The sequence below is a fragment of the Trachurus trachurus genome (genome assembly GCF_905171665.1).
Source record: "Trachurus trachurus genome assembly, chromosome: 2".
NCBI classification, from domain to species: Eukaryota; Metazoa; Chordata; class Actinopteri; order Carangiformes; family Carangidae; genus Trachurus; species Trachurus trachurus.
In genome coordinates this window covers 9,290,183-9,307,178 of record NC_139914.1, presented here as the reverse complement: position 1 = coordinate 9,307,178, position 16,996 = coordinate 9,290,183, and the positions used below count along the sequence as shown (strand labels likewise).

The following is a 16,996-nucleotide window of genomic DNA, read 5'->3' as shown; positions in this document are numbered from 1 at the left end:
GTTCAGAAGCGTTATTATGAACATTTAGTAAGACATTTCCTACGGTAAATTCGTTTCTTTAACTTTATTTATAATACTGTACTAATTTTGGATATAGAAAGTATTTTCGTCCTGTACATAACCCAGAATATAAATTAAAGGGGCTAATTATGTGACATAGTGTCCCTGTGTAGAGAGTAAAATATGATATAAACATATTTCGGAGTATGATGATCGTAACATTAATTTTATTTAGCAGTTGAGCCACCAATTTTTGTTTATTAGTTTCCATAATAATTGACGGGTTCGGCTTTCACCTTTAACTACACTTCCCATGATGCACCGGGCTAATACCGGAAGCAGCGACGTGTTCAGGAAGCGTCCGTAAACAGTCAGTCACAGAAACGAGCAATACTTGGTGCTTTCTCATGTGAAGGAGTGCAGCAAAAACAGGTAAATATTATCCACAATCTGGAAACATTGCCTTTTATCTCCTACTTAACAGTCACTGCCGCGTTTATGCAAATATTGTGACAAATGACACCAACCAGGCCTCCGTATCTTTACCAAACGAGCTAGCAACAAGCTAACTGTGTTTGATGGCGTCAAGGAACTTAAATAGATTTAATATATTACTGTTCGTCGTGGATTAAACTAACATTGCTAATTATTTAACTGATGTTATGGTTTACAAGAGGACGTTTTTTGTATGCATTTGAGATTGTAATAGGTTTGTTGCGCCTTGTTTTTCTGTGTTGACTTAATATTGACAGCTATAGCACGCATTTAAATTAGTATACTTTGAATTTACGACATATGGCAGTGTGTCTTGTGGTTGTTATATACTGTAATGCCATAACACTGTGTGGCATTAGCAAAACAGGAGTAGTCCACTTAAACGATCTAAAAAAAAACATTATGTCTGTCACCAAATATGTTGGGGTATATCCTGGTTATATCTCTAATTTTGTAAGATACCTAAGATATACTACTTCATAGAAGAGCTGGCTTCTTGGCATTACTATTATTTTTTATTTTCTGTCATTACTACAACCAAAAACAAAACAAAAATATATATGTATATAGTTTAAGGTTAGAGTGCTGAATCTGATTTGATTTATTTTATTGGGATCACCATTAGCTGATGCAGTACACATCAACTATTCTTCTTGGAGTCTGCTTATTAAAACCTGTCTTTCTTGTCCCTCACCCTCCATCCTCTCCCCCACCCTTCCTCATTCTTCACAGCACCATGTTGCCGACCACCACGCCGCACAGCAACGGTGCCCTTGGCTCCAGGGACGCTGCACGCCACACGGCGGGGGCCAAACGCTACAAGTACCTGCGGCGTCTGCTGCACTTCAGACAGATGGACTTTGATTTTGCCCTGTGGCAGATGCTGTACTTGTTCACATCGCCGCAGAGGGTCTACCGCAACTTCCACTACAGGAAACAGACCAAGGACCAGTGGGCCAGAGACGATCCTGCCTTCCTGGTCCTGCTCAGCATCTGGCTGTGTGGTGAGACAGCATCAATATAAACACTTTCATTTCCACACCTATTTATCTTCGCTGCTTGCTTAGATTTGAACAAACACTGGTGCATTGTGGTTGATTTAAATCCTTTTGTTTTCTCCTTGTATTCATCCGCAGTGTCAACAATAGGCTTTGGTCTGGTGCTGGACATGGGCTTCGTGGAGACTCTGAAACTGCTGCTGTGGGTGGTCTTTGTGGACTGCATAGGAGTCGGTCTGTTCATATCAACGCTGATGTGGTGCGTATCGAGTTTGTCTGGTTTACTCTCCTGTGTGAAATGAAAGGAGGTGGAAGAAGTAATGAATATGTTTTTTTTTTTTGTGTCTTTTACCAGGATTATCACCAACAAGTACCTGCTAAAACAACCCAGCAAAAATTTTGACGTGGAATGGGGCTACGCGTTTGATGTTCACCTCAACGCTTTCTACCCACTTCTAGTCATCCTGCATTTTCTGCAGCTCTTCTTCATCAACCGTGAGTAGATTTGGTTTTAAACGGAGATTTAAAGGTCTTGAATAACATGAAATACTTTTTCTATGTGGTGACAATGAAAGGTAAATTCATCAGGTGTCGTGTTGTGTTATGTGTTTTTTAGATATTGTGGTGATAAACTCAGATGGCTTCCTGGCTTGCTTTGTCGGAAACACTTTGTGGCTCGTTGCCATTGGTTATTATCTCTACATCACCTTCTTAGGATACAACGGTAAAGCCCATTCACATATGTATACGTATTTCAGATTGGCTTTATAGATGTGTAATAGATGTGTAATGTCTGGTGTCGTCCTCACAGCTCTACCCTTCCTGAAGAACACGGTGGTGCTGCTCTACCCCTTCGCTCTGCTCGGCCTCTTCTACGTCCTCTCTGTCTCTCTGGGCTGGAACTTCACCGAGGGTCTCTGCTGGTTTTACAAGTACAGAGTCCAGTAGAAACCGGTTCGTCCTCGAGACTGGACGCTCACAAACTCCACGCCCGTCTGAAAAAATCTTCTTCAGCTCACACCTGGGTGATTTCAAATCCATTTCCAGCTGCTGTCAGTCAACATCTGGTGGAGACGGACTCGGCCTCTGGTTGACTCTCAGTAAACTGGGACCTCTGGGTTGATTGACGTTGACTGTTCCTTCACTCTCACTTGATTTCCTGTTCGAGCTGGAGCTCCAAAGTCAGTCAACGGGTCGTGTGTTTGGACTAGTCGCAGAAACGAGGGGACGGACGAGACGCAGCTTTTATTGTTGTTCTTTTTGTATGATTTGTAAATAGTACTCTGGCAGGTTGTAATATATATACACAGAGGTTTGTTTCTGAAGAGGATGCTTTGTTTCTTTGAGTTTTCATAAAAAAAGAAAAAGAAAATCCTGCTAATTAAAGACAAGAAAGGAAAGTGGAGGAATGTGGGATGCATTATTTCCTTTTTCCTAAAGTGTACATTCCAAAGCACTTTGAATAAACGGTTTTATGAATTTAAGTTACTGGAGTTTAACTTCCAAGAAGAATAAACCATAAGTGTGATCTTCCTCATGTCTCTGCGGAAGGTTTTTTAATACGACTCAGGATGAGAAAACCTCACAGTGGCTCTGGACATGATGCCGTCATGGTGTTGTAATATCACAGTAATGTTTATAGGTCACATGCCTCTGCTTGCACATGAATCATCGAGTCACTGTGAGCAGAGGTGCAAATCACAGGTGACGACTCAACTCCCCCCGACACCCACGTACGAGGGCTCTGATAAACTTCGATCCAGTCTGTTGCAGACTTTCAGCACTGACCACAATGCATTTCCACTAAATAATGAATAATCTCTTCCTGTTGCGGAATAGTTGAGTAATTCGACAGGTGACAAGTTTGTGGTTATGATCTCTCATTTGAGGCCAGTAAAACATTTGTTTATGGTTCTGTTATTGTGAGGAGGGTGACATCTTAAACAATCCCTGACTTCTGGTCAGGACATTGGTCCTCAGATTATGACAAATAGAGTTGGAAAAAAGCAAAGGAGTGGCAGAATGTCATTGTCTTTAATAGTAGAAAAAGTACAGATTATTAGGTTATTGCTCTTTAAAACAGTCATAGTTCGATTGGCTCGCCTTCAACTTGCTGTAACAGATCTTCCTTCACTATATATTATCATATTTTTCTTCATTTATTATGAAAACAAAAAGTGTTGCATCCTCCCATATAATCACAGCTTTTGTTAAAGGGATAGTTCAACACTTTGGCAATTTGGCCCATTGCCATAATCCCTATAGTTTTTGGAGTAGGTCTGTTACCTTTAATTGTCGGTGCAAGCTATTTTTTAGAACGGTGGAGCAGAGACGTGAGCTGCTCTGGTGGACAAGTTGTGACCTGCACATTCACCACGCTATGAGATAATAATGATTATTCGATGAGTTTGATGAAGGAAACCAAGAAATCCCATTAGCCTCCGTAGCGTAGCTCTGAGCAGCTCGCAGCTCTGCTCCGCCATTCTAAAAATAGCTTGCACCGACAATTAAAGGTAAGAACCTACTCCTAAAACTATAGGGATTATGACAATGGGCCAAGTGAACTATCCCTTTAAAGCTCACTTAACTTCCATGTCCGTGTCTTAAAACATTCAATCAGCGATGACCTCGCTCTCCTCAGTCCTCCGGCTCAGGTGAGTCCGGTTTGGGCTTGGCCAGGTTGGCTCTGACCCGGGCCTGGTCCACGGCGTCCAGCAGGTTTTTGGAGTCGAGCGCGAGGGTGTGAGCGGCGGTGAGCATCTGCCGCTGACACTCCTCCCTCAGCGACGTCACAGAGTTCTGTTGGGCCAGTCGCATCTTATTGATCAGCTCCCCCAGGTCCTTGTTCAGCAGTTTCTTAGTGCCCTCGATCTGAGAAGATCACATCGCACAACTGTGGTCAAATAGCAAAAGATACTGATCTGTGTGTGTGTGTGTGTACGCTGTCATAAAATAAGGTCAGGCAAAGAGAGAGGAAGTGGTGCTTCTACCTCTGTGGTGACAGAGCTGTGCAGCGAGGGCAGGATCTCATCAACACTTTGGATCAGGCTGCGGAGAGTGATGCCCACCGTCTGATCAGAGAACAAAGAGTGGGTCATTATAATTAATAATAATAATAATAATTAAAAAAACACTACTAACACTCATTCATAAACAGGACCTACTTTGACAGCGGAGGGATACTCGGAGGCAGGCAGCGTGTTGACGTCGTTCTTCAGCTGCACCACCTGTTTCACCATCAGCATGACGCCGGTGTAAACCTGGTCACCTGAGCGGTCCAGCTCGGCCGTGGGACGCGGCTGTCGCACAAAACAAAACAACACTGCAAATGTCAGATCTATGTTCTGTACATCACACGAGGCTCCTGCTGTGTGGATCTTTGGTGCCTGTGCTTTTTTTTTTTACCTGTGTGGCAGGAGGCATCTGAGGCTTCTCTGGAGGACCTGACACACACAAACAGAAACATATCTGCACTTTATGTACATGCACACAGTGAACGCAACACAGTTTTCATTTTATATTCTGTATATTAAACTGTTAGAGCAGTTTCAGCCTCAGATATCAAAAGGTAACAGGTCAGTAAAGTTACTGAACTCACCATTCGCTGGGTTTTTTTCAGGAGGCTGCAAAGACAGAGAAGAAATTGTCACATATTAATTTTATCAGTTTAAAGTGTTTTAGTTACACACTTCAAGTCATGTTATTGCTGCAAATTATTTTTCTAATAGTGGAGAAGACTCAGGTTTTTACTCTTTACTGCCACCGTGTGGAGGATTGTCTCAGTCCAACTAGATTACCTCATACAGGTGGTTATTTAAATCATTACAATCAGTCATTTGTTGGATACTAGCTGAATAATGCTGAAGTTAAACCTTAAAGGGAGCAAAAAGTACAAATTAAGGCCAAACTACAGCTGAAAGAAACACTGTGAGTGTCCAGGTTGGTTTTCTGCTGCCTAAAAAACATAAAAAAAGAAAAAAAAAAGTAGAGTGTACCTTTATTGGTGGATCCAGGCGCACAACAGGATCCTACACAAAAACACAACAAGAGCAATGGCTGCGTTTGCAAAATAGTTGTTGACGTTGTGTTCATTTCATAACGTCTGGTCAGACACTGGATGTGCTTGCCAAAGATGCACTTCCTGTGTGAAGCAGTGAAAAGGACTTTCTACTGCGATATCTGCAGTGTGTGGGTGTGTGTATGTACTGTATGTGTGTTACCAGTTGTCTCTCCTCCTGCTCCAGCCATTGTTTATCCATCTGCATCTCTCTTCTTTGTCTTTGTAAAGTGCTCTCCACGTGCGCTCTCTCTTTCTCCCACACTGGCCTGTTATCTTTTTCTGCTGCCTACACACACAAACAGTCTTTCATTTTTGATTTGATGCATTCATTTCTAATATTCACATCATGAACCACACTTCCTGTATTGTTACAGTCACGTGTCTTCAATTACTTTACTTCCATCTTGTGGCTTTGTAAACTCTAAACTTCCCTCTAGTGTTGTGATGTAATCTGGGGGGTTTGCTCATTGTATTGTGTGCACCATATGTTGACATCGACAATACAGTACAGGTTAACTAGTGCACATGATAGTGTATTTCAGATTCAGATTCAGCTTTATTTGTCCTTTGCATTTGATGTCTTGTGTGTGTGTAGGCACCTGTTTCTGTGCAACCCGAGGAAGGGTGTTGCCCTGTATTCTGGATGGCTGGAGATATAGAGAGAGATAGAGAGAGAGAGATGATGATGATGATGATGATTAGTATTCAATTGCTCTAAATGAGTAATGTATCGTTAAGGTGAGAGGACATGAGACAACATTCACTCAAATACGGATTCACTTTTCATTCAAAAAGAGCTGGCGTGGAGCTGGAGTTCAGAACAATTCAGTGGTGACCAAACAGACATATTGTTAAAGGGATAGTTCAATATTTTGGCAAATTGGCCCATTGCTATATTCCCTATAGTTTTAGGAGTAGGTTCGTTACCTTTAATTGTCGGTGCAAGCTATTTTTAGGTAAATACAGAGACTGCTTGCCGAAAAATTGCCCCCGATGGGAATGCACATCAGTGGTTTTGCATGAATTAACCTCGAAAACAACTCTGTCTGGTAACGTTGTGTTATTATCTCATAGCGTGGTGAATGTGCAGGTCACAACTTGTCCACCAAAGCGTTGTGGAGTTGTTGGATTGTGTATTTGATGAGTTTGATGAGGGAAACCAAGAAATCCCATTAGCCTCCATAGTGTAGCTCTGAGCAGCTCACGGCTCTGCTCCGCCACTCTAAAAACAGCTTGCACCGACAATTAAAGGTAACGAACCTACTGCTAAAACTATAGGGATTATGGCAATGGGCCAGTTTGCCAAAATGTTGAACTATCCCTTTAAGTTTGCCTGTTCAGACTATCCCTTTAAGTTTGCCTGTTCCTTCAGCACCACGGACAGCTTCAGGTCTGTGAGTTATGTAACAGTGTGTGTGTGTGTGGTACCTTGGGTGGAGGGTCTGCATGGTTGGCGTTAGGTACTGTTGGTGTGATGGGTCGTGTCCGGTCCGACGTCACACCCTGCTCCTGCCCCTGCTCCATCCTGTGCATGTCACTGTCAGACACAGACGTCAATCAAATAAATACCAGTTATAATCTCAAAAAGTGAGTGTGAGTGTGTGTGTGTCTTTGTGTGTGTATACCTGAGGGAGCACACCATCTGGCTGAAGCTGGGCCGGTCCTGCGGCTTATACTCCCAGCAGCGGGTGAGCAGCGTGTAGACGGTGGGCGGGCAGAGCTGAGGTTTGGGGAGGCGGACGCCGGTCTCCAGCTGGTTGATCACCTGGCCGTTCTCCAGCCAGAAGAACGGCTGCTGGGCCATGGAGAAGACCTCCCACACACACACACCTGGTGGAGCGGAGACAAAACAGGAGATCTCGTCACCGAGGAAACGTCTCTATTTATATTCAAGAGACAAGACAAAACCTTAAAGGGATAGTACCATTTTTTTAAAGTGGGGTTGTATGATCTACAAATAGCCCCTAAGTACTTTAATTGCAGTAGAAGACTCTTGCACTCCTCCCGTTAGCAACGCCAGCCCATAGCCCTGCCCAGAGATTTACAACATACATTGTTGTGAATGGACCCAAAGAAACGGCCGATTTTCGCGGCCTAGAAGAGGTTTTATGTGAAAAAAAAATACACAGTTTCATTGTTCACTTTAATATAATTTTTTCCAGCCCTTCAAAGTGCAGGAAAAATGCAGTTTTTATTTGGACCTAACCAACTCACATATCCCTCCACCCAGGGTTAGCGCCCGCCGATCAGCAGTTGGTTAGCTCCAAATGCGTTTTTCCTGCACTTTGAGGGGCTGGAAAAATTATATTAAAGTGAACAATGAAACTGTGTATTTTCTTTCAGGTAAAACCTCTTTTAGGCCACGAAAATAGGCCGTTTCTTTGGGTCCATTCACAACAATGTATGTTGTAAATCTCTGGGCAGGGCTATGGGCTGGCGTTGCTAACGGGAGGAGTGCAGAGAGTCTTCTACTGCAATTAAAGTACTTAGGGGCTATTTGTAGATCATACAACCCCACTTTAAAAATAAATGCTACTATCCCTTTAAAGGGATACTTCACTCCAAAAGCGTTTTGATGACTCCAAAAGTTCTCCAAAACCTTCCTTGGCATGACAGTGCGTAGATGATTGGTGAATTATCAATTTTGGGTGTAGTATCCCTTTAAGTCTGCAAGCGTTTCTTACCAAACATCCAGACATCACTGGCCGAGGTGAAGCGTCTGAAGTTGATGGATTCAGGCGCCATCCATTTGATTGGTAATCGACTGACTGAAGCTGAAAGAATGAAAGAATGAGTTTCCTCTGCGGTGCATTTCTCTGAAGTGTTTACCACAAGCACATGTATACATCTATGTGTGTGTGTGTGTGTGTGTGTGTGTGTGTGTGTACCTTTATAATACTCTTGCTCATCAATGTAGCGAGACAGACCAAAGTCGCCGAGCTTGACGCATTCAGCCGACGCCACCAGGACGTTTCTTACCGCTATATCTCTGCAGCACAGAAACCAGACAGGAAGTAAGACGTGAAAGAAAGAAGGTCAAAGGAGCAGTTCTCACCGAAATAAAACACTTGTACCTTTAATTAGGTTATTGTAACGTGTCTCAGGAAGTGTTTGCAGACTCAGTTCTTTATTTTCACAATTTCTATTTTGAGCTGCACTGACGTTTTGCTCTGTGTTACCTGTGCACCATGTTGAGTCCCTCCAGGTACGCCAGGGCTTTGCAGATTTGTAGACAGTAGAGGGTTAACGTTGCTACACTGATGTTGTACTGTTGCTCCACCAGATACTGGCCCAGCTGATGGAGAAACAAAAAAAAAACATTCACTGGGTTTTTTTTTTTTTTTTTTTTTTAAACCTTGAAGGCATCTTTACTCATTTATATGAATTCAATATTCAATACCTCTCCGTGTTCATACAGCTCCATGACGATCCAGATGGGATCCACCTCGATGACCCCGATGAGACGCACTATGTGAGGATGATGCAGGTTTTTCATCAAGCCTGCGACCGACAGAGCAGAATCGAGGAAAGTGAAAGTGAGTAGACATTACATACCAGAGACGCGTAAATTAATGATTTACTACTATAACAGTTAAGTAAGCAGTGATACGCGCTGTTGGCTGTATAGGACCAATAAACAAGGACAGTAAGCACAACAAATGATTCCCTGAATGATATGTTGAGCCTCTACGGAGTTGTGATTTATGGTGGCGTGGTATGAGTTGCATACCCCTGTAATCAGATATCACAGGAACACTGCAAAAACTCAAAATCTTTCCAAGAATATTTGTCTTATTTCTTGTCAAAATGTCTAATTTCTAGTCAAAACTAATCTCTTTCCACTTAAAATAAGACTCATCGCCAACAGTTAACTTGTTTTTAGATAATTTTAACTTGTTTCAGACAAATTTTCACTTGAAATAAGTAGAAAAATCTGCCAGTGAAAGCAAGTTTTTTGTGCTTGTACGAAAAACTTGCTCTACTATCAGATTCTTCTACTTATTTCAAGTGAAAATATGCTTGAAATAAGTAAAAAGTGTCTAAAAACAAGCTACTTTTTATGTAAAGTTAAGTAGTAGTATGTTAAGTATAATGTGATTTGTTTTGACTAGAAATGACATTTTGACTAGAAATAAGACAAATATTATTGGTAAGATATTGAGTTTTTGCAGTGAAGCTGATTTATCAGAAGCAGAGTAAGAAATTCACAGAATGAAGAAGCTTCATTTTCACAACAGTGTAACAATGGCAAATCTGTCTCTAACCAGTGACTTAGATGGAAAGTTTCAGTTTGACCACAATGAGATTCAAACTGACCACAGTGTTTGTGTGGCAGCTTGTGTTGGCTAAGCTGTTTGGCCTAAAAAAACAAAACAAATATCTCACTGGATGTGCTGCCACTTGGTGACATCATCATCAGATAGTCTAGATGACACACAGCAATAATTAATCAGCGGTAACGGAGGCTGTTTGGTTAATAATCAGAGGAAATTAAGTCAGAGATGTCACGTCTCAGTTTGAAACCACTGCAGCCTCAAGTCTGTGCTTCTTCACAAACCCACAACCAAGCAACAGGAAGTCGACTACCTGACGAAAGACACAAAACTCTGAATGTAGATTTTCTTTTAGTTTTCTGTGATTGCTGCATTCCTCGTGTCTTCAGGACAAAGTTTCTTTTCTGATGATGTAGCAAGCTTTGCGGTTGCGTCACACACATCTTCTTCTGAAACTCAGCGAGCCGATCATGTGACTGAGGCGGGGGAGGGAGGGCACCGAGAGAAGCTTTCTTTCTACAGGAAGTAATCACGGCTGCAGCTTCGTACCCACCTGCTTCACTCAGAAACTTCTCCTTCACATCTGCTGAACAGTCCTTACATGTTTTGATTGCGACCTGGATCCTCTCCCCTGTCTGTAACACACACACACACACACACACACACATGCATTAGATTCAACATTTAGTGTGGCATCTATAGCGAGCAGAGAGTAGGCTAAACAAACTCACCGGGCTTTTATAAACTCCAACGTGAACCTCTCCGAAGAATCCCTCACCCAGGATCCGACCCACCACAACGTCACCTCTTGATATACTGTGTTTGTCTGCACGCACACACACACAAACACACAATAAGAAACAATTCAAGTGCAGAATGGGAGTGTGTGGGTGTTAAAATGTCTGCAGGTACTTCAGGAGAGAAGAGATCAAGAGCCATCAGATGTTTTGGTTGAAACTGAAACTGCTCTGAGAGGAAATTTAGAACTAAAAGTAGGTTTACCTAAAGAAAAAAAACTCCCTCTGCCTCCTTTCATTTAAAAAAATCCCCTTTTTTCTGATTTTGTCACATGTTTTAATCATTTTTCTTTCTCTCAGGGAGGAAGCGGATGTGGATGTGATTTACTTTTTTAAAATCGACCTGTTGTTTCTGGCTGATGATGAATTGATCATGTGACAGATTGGTTTTAAGGGCGCTGATGGCAAATACACTACTCACTGTCAGAGACTGCTTTGCCTTCTGGGATCTCAGCATAAATGTCAGAGCCTGAAGTGGAGGAAAACAAAGATTATTATTGATTCATCATTCAGGAGGCTGAACTGGGATCAGCGAATGATTATCTGACTTACTCGAGCCTCTGTTAGGTCCTTTGGGGACATTACTAGAAAAGAGAAAGAGACATTTACATATGCAAATAAAGCATTTCACTGACAAATCAGCCTGTTTGAAGCGTGACGTTAAAAACAACTGTGACCTTTCGGCTTAGAAAAGGCAAAAATGAGGTGGAAGGTGTGAAAAAAACATAAAAATACTTTACTCGGCAGCCGACAACAGACAAAAAGTCTGACCGTGTCATCTTTAGCAATGTCTATGACACATTACTTTCCAATATGATTCATCACACTTACCATTTTGGGATGTCAGGGAGTTTCAGTCTTGTGTCTCTCCCTGTAAGAGCCAGAAATTATTTCTTTTAGTCGTGGTTGTCTAAAAACCTAGAAAACTAAAGGAAGACGTTCATACTTCTATATTCATTCAGTCTGACGATGATAAAACGTCTAAATTAAAGGCTATTAGATCGTTTAAACCAGTTATTTGAGATGAAAAAGAAAATAAATACACCCCAAATCCTTTGTTTATGTGATTTGCTGCATTATTGATGGTTCCTGTATACCTTTGCTGGGTCGGACGATGAGCGAGGTCTCGGAGCAGCCCTGCAGTCGACAGTAGCCGTCAATAAGGTCGGCCATGTTCTCTGCTACAGCCAGGGAGGCAGGTTTCACAGACAGAGGCTGGAGGGTTTAACACATGATACTGTGTTTTTACATAGATAGATAGATAGATAGATAGATAGATAGATAGATAGATAGATAGATAGATAGATAGATAGATAGATAGATAGATAGATAGATAGATAGATAGATAGATAGATAGATAGATAGATAGATAGATAGATAGATAGATACACTGCAAAAACTCAAATATCTTATCAAGAATATTTGTCTTATTTCTAGTGAAAATGTAATTTCTAGTCAAAACAAATCTCATTATACTTAAAATAAGACTCATCACCTAAAAATTAACTTGTTTTTAGATCATTTTCACTTGTTTCAAACAAATTTTCACTTGAAATAAGTAGAAAAATCTGATAGTGAGCAAGTTTTTCTTCCTTATTACAAGCACAAAAAACTTCCTTTCACTGGCAGATTTTTCTACTTATTTCAAGTGAAAATTTATTTGAAACAAGTGAAATGATCTAAAAACAAGTTAATTTTTAGGTGATGAGTCTTATTTTAGGTGGAAAGAGATTAGTTTTGACTAGAAATGAGACATTTTGACAAGAAATAAGACAAATATTCTTGGAAAGATTTTGAGTTTTTGCAGTGTAGATAGATAGATAGATAGATAGATAGATAGATAGATAGATAGATAGATAGATAGATAGATAGATAGATAGATAGATAGATAGATAGATAGATAGATAGATAGATAGATAGATAGATAGATAGATAGATAGATAGATAGATAGATAGATAGATAGATAGATAGATAGATAGATAGATAGATAGATAGATCAACATATGCAAAACCAGGAAGTGTTGTGTATTGATACCTGTTTGGCTCCTTCTATGTGCACTGTGAGCAGAGCCTGGCCGTCACTCTCTGTGCAGGAGATGCTGCGCACCTGAGAGAAGGTGGCCTCAGGCTGAGAGGGACACACAGGTGTAGAACTGAATTATTTGTGTCATTTAAATTAAATTTATATGACAAAAAAAATGTCAGGAGAAAGTTCAAACTCACTGTTGACTTCTTAGTTTGTTGACTGATGCCTTCAGGGCCGATGACCAGGTCCATTGTTATGTTCCAGCTGTGCTATAGACACAGAAAACACAGGCACATGCACAGATATGAATGAATATGGGGCAGACAAGAACATCCACAGTTCAAACACAAAAACAACTCATTTACAGTGGTATTTGACGCTCTGACACTCACCACCAGCTGGCAGGTGAAGCTCTCCTGTGTGTAGCAGTGGCACTGAGCCAGAGTGGTGAAGAACCGGGTCATGCACTGGTCCTGGTTCAGCGTGGAGTAGCCCTGGAAGGTCTGCTGGATCAGCCGGCGCAGCTGCTTGGGCTGATGCACAAAAACACGCAGGATTTAGGCCGAAGAAAGAAAGAAAGAAAGAAAAATCCAACCAGGTGAATGAGTTGAACCCTACCTTCATGCTGTCAATCAGTTCTCTGGGGAAGAACGGGTCCAGCCCCACTTCCTTCCTGACGGGGCAGAGGAATCACCATCATGACACATTTCAACATTTCTGATCAGCACTCAGGCCTTGGTGTTAAATTATCTCTCCTGATATGAACGTGTGTGTATAAAACGCAGCGTTGGTCACTGAATGCAGCTGTATGCAATGCAAACCACACGCTGCATCTGTTCATTTTCCTCTACATTTATCAGTCAGAGCACTTGGTCGTGTGTGTGGTTTCCCCGCTGTTGCCTAAGGGCACAGTGGTGTGTGTGATAGATGCGTTGATATATGAGCTGCAGTTCATTCCAGTTAAAACAGGAATTAGGGCAGCAAAGGCCACACGCAAATGTAAAGTTTCCATTAAGCCCCTTAACACCCACTGGCCTGTAGGTCTTCATACTGGGTCGGCCGGACCCCGCGGACCAGTGGGTATTAAGGGATTAACATAAATAGGTAGAAACTCACTCTAACAGCTCAAAGTTGGACTTTTTCTCCAGCCCGTTTGGATTCATGTCTTTGTAGAATCTCCTGTGGACACAATAGATCAAGAAACGCAATGATGTTTTACAGTTTGTGAAGAAACTGCTGTTTGTTCTTCATTAAGAATATGCAATTATTAGTAGGTACAGATGACAATCCTTTTTTAAAGGGGACATATTATGGAAATATAACTTTTTGAAGGCTCTTTAATTTATATTTGGGTGTTTGTCTTGCCGTCCGGCCCCCAAAATGTGAGAATTGACCAAAGAAACAGTAGTTTGCAGGCTCCTGAAGTTGAAATCCATGTGGTTTTGCGAGCTGTTCCCTCAGTTGTCTGACAATGATGCCATTATTTTTTTAATTTGCATAATCCCACCCCTACCTGGGACCAGTAGAAGGGGCGGGGCAAGCAGTGGTTCATTTGCATTTAAAGGGACAGGCTCTGAACCCAGCCGTTCTGAAAATAGAGCTGTGATGTTTGATCCTTGGGGTGTTTTGACCGAAGCATGACACAGATATGTCTTTAAGACACCTGGGAACTATTTTAATTTGTGGAAAAGGGGCATAATATGTCTCCTTTAAGGTGGTAATTCAAGTACCTAATCTCCAGACAACCAAGCTGTAGCGCCATCCCATCACTGACTTTTGAGGCGTACTGCTGCATGTAGTCACTTCGTACCTGTGGAAAAAGCACACATACACATCCCAATACTTGTATCTGAGCTCTAATTTTACAATGATAATTAATACAACTATGTATATTGTGCAACACACTGATCCATCACTGACCTGCTGGTAAAAGTAAAGCATGGTGGTTCTGTCGTCCTCGAATTTCTCCATGAAGTCTGATGGGATGTATCTGATCCTCAGGTCATATCTGCACAGACACACACCGCAGTGAGATTTCAGAAGTCATGTTCCTTATCTGCAGGTCATGCGATGCTGCAACAACATGGGCTTGCTTGATTGCACAACACCACCGTCCGACGACTCACCTCCACTCGGCCTCGAGGTACTGCTGCTCGTAGCGCTGGGTGAGCTCGGACACCGTCATGTCCGGGTGCAGCCAGTGGATCACTGAGGACTTGAGGTGTTTGAGGAGGAGGCCGTAGCAGAGGTTGAATTTTATGTTTGGACCCACACAACCACTGGACAGCACTGTATTGATGACAGACTGGGATGGAAGTAATATCACACAATAAATATTACACACCGACAACAAATTAGGGTGAGTTTGACAACTCAGCTTGTTTTACATATTTTTTCTCTGCTATTGTCACATTATTTTAAATCTAGATCAGACTTCCTTATTTGTTAACACAGTACAGTGAAGTGTAGTAGTAGTAGAATATGAGTAGATAAGTAGAAAAGGACAATGAAGTATTTTCATACAGTGGAATACAGGAAGTAAAGTGGTGTAGAGGAAACAGTAAGTGCAGTATTATGCTTATTGCACAGTATATCAGAGTGTATGCATTATATTTAACTCCATTAGAGCATAAAGTAGAATGAAAAGGTGTAAAGCAGCATATATGATAGTGAAGTGTAGTATAGTAAACAGTAGAGTATAACGGTATAGATGTGCCAGTAGGACATAAAGTAATGTGAACATTACTACATCAGTACCCTGACGGTCCAGCCCTCCTCACAGCGGACCAGTTTGAAGTTCTTGCCCATGTTGGAGCTGTTGCTAAGGAAACACACTTTGATGATCTTCACGGGGAAGATGCCGTCCCTGGCGACAGCTGCCGTGGGAGACCCGCTGTCACAGGAAACTGACCGGGTGAGGGGAGACATGCTCCTCCAGGACAGGGTGCTGGTGTCCCCCGACATCACGCAGCCAGCCACCACTCAACACACACACACACACACACACGAACACACACTACAGCACAGGGGCACACATCGCCTTCGCACCTACACACACACACACATACGCACACACACTTCCTTGTCACTCATACAGCTGCATATGTGAAGGGATGCATTGAAGCTGGGGACACACAGGAGACACAACATCACAACAAAGCAAAATTGCAATATCACAACATTACAACATCACAACATCACAACACAACCATTCACTGTTGGATCTGAAGAGTTTTAAAGAACATTAACATGTCAGCAAACTATTCAACCGCCGCTGTTTGCGTTTCACTTCGTACTCACCAGTCTCGCACATCAAGCTCCACAGCTCACCATGTGAAATACACTGTCAGGCTTTACAACTGACAACAAGTTGACGCAGGCGACAAACTGCACTCATGTCACTGTGAGTAAATTTGTGTATTTAGTCTCCTTAACACAGCAGGCTCTCTCGAGGCTGCGTCCTGAAGAAGAGCAAATCATCACTGAGCAAAAGAGGAAATGGTACGTGCAGGCTAAAAAAGGAAGTTGAAGAGCAGCGAGCAGAAAAACTTACAGAACTGATGAAACCGCCGTGTCACCCCCGAGCTCACGCGCAGTGGCACAGTCCAGCATCAAACCACAACCCACCCTCACTGTGCAAAAGAGGCACGTCCCACAGCACACTCACTTCCCTTTCTTCTGAGTTTTGCAAAAGGTTTTGGAAAACGTTCTGCACAGGTGGAAACGATGGCTTTAGTCTGACGTGCTGCAGTTTGACACAGTGGTTTTAGAAGGCAATGGAAATCTAATTGAATATGTTGATAAATGTGGGAGAAGAGGGCATGTGTCACTCAATGGATTATTAACAATTAGTAGTAGTTACAACTTTAAAAGTCAGGTTAACACAGGTGGAATTAACACACACAGCTGGAAAGATGACAATGAAATGAAAACAATTGTTAAATATTTCACCTTTTAAATTGTCTCTCCCCTAAAAAGACAATGAAGACAGTTACAACTTTAAAAACAAGGTAGCCTACAAATACATTAATCATTGCTGGGAATCTAATGACCAAATTAATTATTTGACCTTTTATATGAGAGGTCACACATGTTGGGATGCCACAAAAACCCAGTGATGGTGGGAGCTTTAAATTAGCATGTAGCTTAAATAGGCCGATAGTAAGGTCTGTGTGTAGCTATATTGACTGTATAACCTCAGCCTAAGGAACTAACTTTGTCATTTGTTATATGACTTTGAGTTCATTATAGCTGATCGGGGCCTTTTATCTCCTTATTTATGAGTTCAGTCAAAACACCTGTAGACTAGGTTAAAAAATGAAATAAAAAAGGCCATTATTTAGTG

The 16,996-nt window shown here is 41.9% G+C and overlaps 2 protein-coding genes across 2 annotated transcripts; one reads left to right on the top strand and one right to left on the bottom strand.

Annotated features, from left to right (window-relative positions):
- The first annotated feature begins 362 nt into the window (after positions 1-362).
- Positions 363-2,978, top strand: unc50 (unc-50 homolog (C. elegans)). Its single transcript, XM_083990026.1, has 6 exons — positions 363-429; positions 1,224-1,499; positions 1,632-1,752; positions 1,849-1,988; positions 2,110-2,217; positions 2,305-2,978. Exons 2-6 carry the CDS (start codon positions 1,232-1,234, stop codon positions 2,439-2,441), a joined length of 774 nt encoding a protein of 257 aa, XP_083846152.1. The 5' UTR covers positions 363-429; positions 1,224-1,231; the 3' UTR covers positions 2,442-2,978.
- Positions 2,979-3,410: 432 nt separating this feature from the next.
- LOC310999457 (protein-tyrosine kinase 2-beta-like) lies at positions 3,411-16,128 on the bottom strand. Its single transcript, XM_083989892.1, has 30 exons — positions 15,952-16,128; positions 15,409-15,775; positions 14,778-14,956; positions 14,572-14,659; positions 14,382-14,461; positions 13,768-13,830; positions 13,270-13,324; positions 13,044-13,184; positions 12,849-12,920; positions 12,661-12,753; positions 11,722-11,839; positions 11,456-11,495; positions 11,177-11,208; positions 11,046-11,093; positions 10,559-10,653; positions 10,381-10,462; positions 8,954-9,054; positions 8,733-8,848; positions 8,442-8,542; positions 8,238-8,327; positions 7,179-7,383; positions 6,982-7,090; positions 6,153-6,200; positions 5,714-5,839; positions 5,489-5,521; positions 5,092-5,116; positions 4,899-4,936; positions 4,658-4,792; positions 4,484-4,564; positions 3,411-4,364 (listed from the first exon to the last, which is right to left on the bottom strand). Exons 2-30 carry the CDS (start codon positions 15,613-15,615, stop codon positions 4,131-4,133), a joined length of 2,835 nt encoding a protein of 944 aa, XP_083846018.1. The 5' UTR covers positions 15,616-15,775; positions 15,952-16,128; the 3' UTR covers positions 3,411-4,130.
- Between the last annotated feature and the right edge of the window lie 868 nt (positions 16,129-16,996).